The 9084-nt window shown below is 30.8% G+C and overlaps 1 protein-coding gene across 1 annotated transcript; it reads left to right on the forward strand.

Annotated features, from left to right (window-relative positions):
* Positions 1 to 4400: 4400 nt before the first annotated feature.
* On the forward strand, positions 4401 to 7246 carry LOC142547660 (putative folate-biopterin transporter 9, chloroplastic). The gene is made up of 2 exons (XM_075656044.1): positions 4401 to 5243; positions 5859 to 7246. Exons 1-2 carry the CDS (start codon positions 4730 to 4732, stop codon positions 7013 to 7015), a joined length of 1671 nt encoding a protein of 556 aa, XP_075512159.1. The 5' UTR covers positions 4401 to 4729; the 3' UTR covers positions 7016 to 7246.
* The last annotated feature ends 1838 nt before the right edge of the window (positions 7247 to 9084 follow it).

Below are 9084 nucleotides of genomic sequence, written 5' to 3' on the forward strand. Positions count from 1 at the left end.
GTTATGTCTGGTAGAACTATAGTTTCTCCTAAATTTTATTATGGATATATGTGTACTTGAAAATTCAGGGTATCACAGAGTTAGACATAAAACTATATATTCTTGTCACGCACTCGAAATAGGTAGCACACAAGCACGACTGCATAGTAGATTTTTGTGTAAACTACTTTATATTTATCGTCATTTGATAAAAATGATTAACACAAGTTGTGACAGAAGCATAATATAACTCTTTATTTACTAATTAGTCAAATTCTCCTCATAATCGGATGTGGGATGATACCTTACAATTTTTCGCTTCCATAATTTTGTTAACCCCATTTCATAAACTTTTCGACAAAATTATCCTTAATTAATATAATTAGTAGTAGACTAGTAGTAATATTAATCAAATAACGATGATGAATAGCCATAATAATTAATTAAAATAATAATAATATAATTATTGAATAATTGCTACTTTTGGACGAAAGAATTGCATATTAATTAAAAATAATACATATTTATTTTTGCATAACATTTATTTTTGGTTCTCCAATTAAAAGATTGAATTAGATTAAAAAAAATATTATATTTCTTTCTCATTTATTGTTGTGTTAATTAATCATTAACGAATGATAGTACTGATACTCACGGGAAATTTAGGGTCCGATTCCGACAAGTGTCACTAGTCCATGACGCAGGTTCTGAAATTACACTGAGCCTGAAATCACAAATAAGATCGTTAGGAGGGGTCCAGGAGGGTGTCCTGGCGTAGCCCTTCCGACGCTCAAGTCAGTGACTGAGGATATATGGGGGGAGCAGCTAAGGGTGCTGCTGAAAACAATATATTGAATCCAATAATCATACGCTCCAACCTGGTATTTATAGGAGAATACCTGAGCTTGTCATGGGTCATTCACCTGTGGGCCTTAATGATGGGCCGGGAATTTGGGCCGGATCTTGATGGGTTCATCCCTGGGTATCAAGTACTGAGATCAGTGAGCTCCATAGAAGCTCTTGTGTGTCAAAATCATAATATTATTGTATGATCTGGTTGACTTAGTGGACTGAAAAAAAAGAGCACATGATCTTAATACATAAGACTCATATCCGCCGTAATACGTGTCACATATCACGGGATCCAATCCCCTCTTTATTCATGTAATTTCCTTCTTTTTTGGGGGCCCGTGACTGAATATCTAGGTTACATAAAATTATTTTGTTTTATTTTTTTTAAAAAAAAATCTCTAGAAAACAAAATTTGGGATTTTTTTTTAAATTTACGTAGTTGGCGACAAATTAATGTTGTCGATATATTTACGTAAAAAATTTGTCCGTACACGTGTAACATAGTCGCCACTCAGTGATATTTCATGGTTACTAGCAAACTATATATCCCCGTCGACAATTTTTGTGGATATATATTTTTCATGATTTTATTATTAATATATTAAAAAATTTGGTTACTATATTGTTTAAATCAACGCGTAGGCCACACTCCACACGTGATTCACTTCCCATTGCCTAATATTTGGGCAGAAAATGTTAATAATTTTGACTTTTGTAACCTCTTCTTCTTTTTTTTTTTTTTTTTTGTATTTTAGTTTCCAACTTGAATTGCTAACGTATGGAAAAAGAATTTGAAATTTTGACTATTGTAATTTGAAACAATGAGATGTATAGATTATTATCATTTTTAATTTATTTGTAATTTAAAATATGAGCATATCTCGTGTGATACAGTCTCACAGATTTATATCAGAGAAACGAGTCGATTCAGTCTATATTTGGAATGAAAATTAATATTTTTGACATAAAACAATATTAATTTCATGTATTTGGTTGAATAGAATATTTATATAATAAATTTGACGCGTGAGACCAGAGCCGTAACTTATGTAAGGCCAAAGAGACCACCGCCTTGGGTCCCGCCCTTGAGGAAATCCAAAATTATTATTATAATTATTTTATTATTATAATTATATGTTAAATTGATATCACAGTAAAAAAAAAATCTAACTAAATATTAAATAAAAAAACCAATCTGAATATTTTTGTTAATAATTGATTAAGATCGATTTTTTCTCAACTTTGGTTTGAACAATTTAAAGAACATCAATAAAGTTTTGGGTTTTGTTGAATTTGAAAAAAATTAAGAATGAGCATTTAACTAGTTTAATGAAGTATTATATGGAGCTTCGATAATCTTGAGTCACAATGAGCATTTATATATTAACTACAGGTGAGTTGTGATCAAAGTTGATATTCATAAGATGTTATTCAACAAATTAATAAAACCAATTGATATTCTATGGTGTTTGACGACACTGTATTATTTATTCTCAAATACTTATGTTGTTTGATGACATTGAATGATTTATTCTCAAATAATTATGGCGTCCGTAAGATTTTGTTACTCATACCTACTCACAACTCATCAGTAGAAGATAAGCTTATTGAAATTGAAGTTAATCAAAAAAATATTTATTGAAATTGACAGACTAAATGAGCTAGTAGTATTATTAGAATGACAAAGAAATGATCTGACAACTGGACTATATCATTTTATAAATATTTTCATGTTTAAAACAATTAGAAGATTATTATTTATGTAATTATTTCAAATATTTATTAACATATTATTAATATAATATGTTGTTTCTGGTCATATGATGTATTTTTCATTATATTTTTATTTTCGCACTTTTACAATTATTTTTCACAATAAAAGGGCTTTTTTTTTTTTACCTTTTACTTCAGACCCCATCAAATACGAGTACGGCTTTAAAATATATGTTTGTTCTTGTTCCTCCAATCGAATTCGTTCGCCGGATTTATTAACTTTTTTGCAATATTTGGTGGCTTGCATGCATTAATATTATATAAAAAAACAATAAATTGGAATTAATCAATAGCAAATTTGCATTTAATGCAAAGCCATTGTTTAATACCCTTTATGGCTTCGATCTTCTACGTTTTATTGGACACTTACTAGTATTTTAAACTAATCTATTATCAACAAGACAAGTGATGCTTAGTTTTATTTTGAAATTTAAATAGATTTTATATTCACAAAAAATTACGTGAGACGGTTTCACATGTCAATTTTGTGAGACAAATATTTTATTTTGGTCATCTATAAAAAATATTACTTTTTATGTTAAAAATATTACTTTTATTATAAATATGACTATGACTGACCCGTCTCACGAATAAAGATTTCTAAAACTATCTCATAAAAGACATATTCATGTTTTTTTTTAATTTCCAAAGTTATGAATGAAGTGTTTTGGAGAAATATTTTAACAGAATATTTGAGAAAAATTATATATATATATATATATATATATATCTTGAGTAGGTCTCTTGTGAGACGGTCTCATGAATCTTTATCTGTGAAACATGTCAATCCTATCGATATTCACAATAAAAATTAATACTCTTAGCATAAAAAGTAATACTTTTTCATGAATGACCCTAAATAAGATACACGTCTCACAAAATACGACCCGTAAAAATGTCTCACACAAGTTTTTGCCCAAAGTTTTTACTTCTATTTTTTTTATTAAAAAAAAAAGAAGCTAGATGTTATTTTGGAAATAAAATATTCACACAATTACAAATTTTCAGAAATAATATAAGACATATTTTTTTAAAAAAAAAATAGAAGCTAGATGTTATTTTGGAAATAAAATACTTACACAATTACAAATTTTCAGAAATAATATCTAAATCGATTATTAATACATCACCATCATATTTATACACAAATATTAATATAATATTAAACATCGGTTGATTGTAAAAGATCAAAAATTAAATTATCATAAATGATTAAAGATACACACAATTCTGTTATTCACATAGTTTTAAAGTTCAAATATAAATATAATATGATGAACAAACTATATTTTTTTTTTATCAATATTTCCCAAATAATAACACTTCTCGTCGTCAAAGATGTTAATAGGTGATCTCACAAATATCACATTTCTCTTGAAAAAGAAAGGGTACCATACTTGTCTTAGAGAAAAAAGAAAAACAAATAACTTAATGATTTTTATATGATCAAACGCTTGCTATTTTATCAATAATTATAATTGACGGTAACGATTTAACTCAAATATTTTATATCGTACACCCGCTTAAACACTACCATTCGATTGTTCCAAGTGTTTGTCACTTTATTAAAATGTATAACTGGTGATTCAAATTTTTTAAATCGTACCCTTCGAGATAATTATAACACATACCAATTTTATATTACATTTTCTTGTAAAACAACTTGTATTTTCTTATATTTTTCGATTTGAAATTGAATTTGATTTAGAAAAACAAATTTCATTCCTTAAAAAAAAAACTTCTAAATATATAAATATGGCTGCCGCTAAATTATAGACAGTTGTCTTTGTCCTTTTGGTCCCCCAAAATCTTCCGACGAAAATCTCCAAACGAAAACATCGTCGTCGGCTGGAGTACGTTCCCTTCAATACCTAAGAGAGGGTAGTTTTTCCACACACACAACAAAAGTACAAATCAAACGAAACATTATTTTTATTAAAATTGGATGAGTGATAACTCTCCGTGTACTCTTCCAGATTCCTCCATGTACCTCCCGTTTGCACCTAAACGTGTTTGTTTCTTGAATCAGTTATCCGGTGGTATTTCGAAGTGGGTTATCTTGTTTTCTTGAATTCTTTACACTGACATATTTTTTTTTCCTTAATTCTTGAGTGGGGAATTATTGATGGCTCCTGCGTTGGTTTTGAGCGCCGACCAATTTTTTCCCATCAATTCATGTACCCAAAGCCATTTGAAACTTCCTATTTTGTTTCCATTAAAATCCAAGATTAATTGTTCCTCCCACCAGAAGAATCCCAAGAAGTGCTTGAGTTGGTACAAAAGGAGCAAAGCCCATGTGGTGAATCCATGTATCATAACCCCAGATGAACAATTACCCCAAATCAGTATCAAACCGGCGAAGGATCAAGTGTTTAGGAAAAAGAGTGGATTTTTTGAGAAGGGCAGTCAAGAAATGCTGGTTTTATGTGGATTTGGTTACTATATGAATGGTTTCAGGGGATTTCCTTGGTTGGCACTTAATTTTCATATGGCATACAATCTGAACATGGATCCAGCTGTGTTGCAGATTGTGCAGAATTGTGGTAATTTGCCTATGGTGGCTAAGCCTTTGTATGGGATCTTGTCTGATGCTCTTTATATTGGCGGTGCTCGTAGGATTCCTTATGTTTCCATTGGAGGTAAAATCCACAGTTTCTTCTGTTTTGCACACTGAGTTTTGTGATTGAGTTTTTTGTTATGCCATGTTATTTGGATTTAGCTCTTATTCTTTATTTGGTTGGATGGTTTTCTTTTGGCTACGGGCTTTAATCTTGAATTTCGTGGCTTTTGATGGTATTTATTATTGGAATTCTTGTTGATATATTACTTTGTTGGTAAGTTCTGAAAATCTGTTTTGTTTTTTGTTGTTATTTTCTGCAAGTTAGCTAAGAAACTATAGATTATAACGCATGTTTCGATTGCTGTCTTCTGCAATCATAACTTTTGCATTTGAAGAAATTGATTGATGCTTTGTTCCATTTTTATTCTGTTGGTAGTTCTAAAAGTGCGCGAGAGGCACAATTCAATGTTATATCTATAATGCATCATTTTTCTTTATGTGCACCCTTCCATTGTAGTTATAACAAATTAACTTCTGTTTTGTGATTGGATTTGTGATGTTATCACCATCGAGTTTAGCAAAGACTAAGATATTTTATCTATCCATAGAATCAACAGTTTATCAAGTGTTCTTTCGTGTTTTTTATATCAATCCAAATACTGGTGACGAGCCATAATATATTGCGACTATTCAGTTCTTTTGCAGGCTTTATCCTGGGGATCGCTGGCATTAATCCCAATAGCTAGTGTAGCTTGTCCAGCTTTACTAGCGTTTGTTCTATTAAGCAATCTTGGAGCATCCATTTCGGAAGTTGCGAAAGATGCCCTTGTTGCTGAATATGGTCATGCAAACAAAATGCCTGGCCTCCAATCTTACGCCGTCATGGCCTCGTCCATTGGTGGGATTTTAGGGAACCTTTTTGGTGGATTTTTCTTGCTAAAAACACAGCAAACGAAGTCAATGTTCCTAGCATTTGCCGCCTTACTCGCATTTCAATTGACATTATCTCTAAAAACGAGCGAGGAATCCCTTAATTTACCCCATATGTCAAATAATGATCTTGTGAAAAAATCAATACGACAGAGCATCAAGAAACAATATTCTGATCTTATGGTGGCTATTAAAGAAGAGAGCATCTTCCGACCTCTGTTTTGGGTCGTATCATCTATTCTGCTGGTACCGATTCTTTCAGGCTCATTATTTTGCTACCAAACACACTGTCTGAATCTTGACCCTTCCATCATCGGAATGTCAAAAGTAACCGGCCAGTTGATACTTCTTTCTTTAACATTGCTATATGACCGGTTTGGTAAGAATATTTCTCTTAGAAAGGTTGCTGGTATCGTGCAAGTTTTGTACGCTTCCACCCTTCTCCTTGATCTTATACTGGTGAAGCAGATAAATCTTCAAATCGGCATCCCAAATGAGGTGTTTGCTCTTTGTTTTTCGGGGTTGGCAGAAACTGTCGCACAGTTTAAGCTCTTGCCATTCTATGTGCTCATTGCTAGTTTGGCTCCACCGGGTTGTGAAGGATCTTTAATGTCCTTTTTAGCATCTTCCTTGTGCCTTTCGTCCACCGCTAGTGGATTCTTGGGGGTTGGATTGGCTAGTTTTCTTGGAATATCGTCTGGGGATTACACTCTCCTGCCTTTAGGAATTGTTGTACAGTTTTTTCTTGCTTTACTGCCCCTACGTTGGATTGAATATGTTCCCGTGTCGCGAAATATTCCTGAAACGTATAAGAAGGTGGGGAGAAGTAAGAGGACTCGAAGAAACCGACGGGTTGGGAGGGTCTTATATGATTTTTTATATTCTTATCGCAGAGAGAGGGAGTCGGATATGCAGAGATGATGGTCGATGAAACAAGTCTTTGGCAAACACAATTTTCTGATTCTTTGCATGTCATTGAAGGTGATACTGATGCATTCAAAGGAACTGTACCGGCGTGCCAAGAAACAGCACCTGCCATAATTGGAAAAACACGAGGAAGAGCCACGAGTATCTTCGAAAGTCGAAACGACGTGCGGATCCAAGAATTTTGATTGGTCTGATTCTGTATATTGGAGGGATAAAACTCATGCATAGAGAAAATTTACGTATGAAATCGGAAGAACTTTATTTCGGGTAAGCAGCTGCTTGTGCACGGCCAAGTATCATTCACATGCGCAAAGGAACGCATCCCGGATGTGCAACGTAACATAGATGTGCCCTCGGTGTATCCAAGCTCAACGTGCTTGTCAATATCATGCTTCGGAGATCGAGAGCTAAAATTCAACTATATAGTGTTTGCGACTTTTAAAAAATTTATAATCACTTTTTTTTAGGTTGCATATATTCCATCAGTAATCGTTCAAAATCAAATAACTTGATTCCTTAACCAAACTTAGGTCATCTCCAACCCATATCCTCTAGTTTTCATCTTCTATCTTCCAAAATAAGATCTCTATTTTTTAAAACCTTTCTCCAACCCATATCCTCTAAAAATATTACAAAATACTCTATTTTTTTTTTCATTTTCAAAAACACACACATAATTATATAATTACATAATGTATTATATAACCGAACTTAATTAATTCGGTAAACATAATACAATAAAACTTGTATTAAACTCAATTTATTTAAAATAATACATTTTTTTAACACGACAAACATAAACGATAAGATACAACATTTATAATATAAACATTCATTATCTTGTTTATTATTTTCATTTCATGATTATTATAAACAATAGACTTATAATTAATTCATGAAAATAATAAAACAATTAAATAAATTAACTAAGTATAAAAATTATTTAACATTAAAATTAATTAATTAAATAATTTGAAATATAATAATATAAAATGAAGCAAAAAAAATATATATAAAAATACAAAAAGATTATTTTGCAATTGTTATGATGATATTTCAGTAATTTGGTGAAATCTCCGTATTGATCTTCAAATAATTGCAATCTCCAAAATGGAGATTCCATTTGGAGTTGAGTTGGAGCACCAACCCATACTCTATTTTGGAGATTTTCTCCAAAATAAATCTCCAAAATAGAGTATGGGTTGGTGATGCTCTAACTCCTCGTATTTTTTCCTCGTAGTCGATGTGAGATGGAGACTTATCGAAGTTCATTGATATAGTTTTGGGGAAAAAATGGTTATTATTAAAGTTGAGAGGCTTAGAATAACTAATTTTGGCGTGACGACGAGTTTTTTGATAAATGAAAAATATTCTCATTTTCAAATTATAAAATAACTTTATTTTTATTTTAAAAAATCTTATTGTAATAAATTTGTATCTCATTTGTAACTATATATCTTAATTAAATATAATTTTATTTTTATTTCATTTTGAATTTTTAAATAATATTATTCGTAATATAAAAATTTATTATGAAATGAAAATTTTAAATTTTTAATTTAATATGGTCTCAAAATTTTTGACATAAGTTATTTAACTCCAAAAATAAATTAATATGTACGTGTATCTCGTGTTAAGCATCATTAATATATATAAAAAAATTGGTATAATCGATTAATTAGTTTTTTAAAAAATGGCAAGTTTTAGAATTGAAGGTGTATAGTTTGGTCATTTTTAGAACAAATGAAATGATTGTCTTGGTGTAAATGATGCAAAGAAAACACGAGAATTTCAGATGAATATTGACATGAGATTAGATGTCGCTCAATCTGATATATACAGATCTTTTATCATCTCTCTAATTTATCTAATACAATTTATACAATGTTTGATTAGATTTCATCCAGTTTGGGTAATCAGATGTAAGAATTTATAACCATATACACAAATTAATAAACTGAATATGGAAGATGATCGAATGTTACTTCCAACCATTGATTTTGAAAACGCCTTGAACACCTCTTTAGTATCTTCTAATTATTTGAGAGTCTTATAAGTACTTC

This window comes from Primulina tabacum, chromosome 5, assembly GCF_025594145.1.
Source record: "Primulina tabacum isolate GXHZ01 chromosome 5, ASM2559414v2, whole genome shotgun sequence".
Classification (NCBI taxonomy): Eukaryota; Viridiplantae; Streptophyta; class Magnoliopsida; order Lamiales; family Gesneriaceae; genus Primulina; species Primulina tabacum.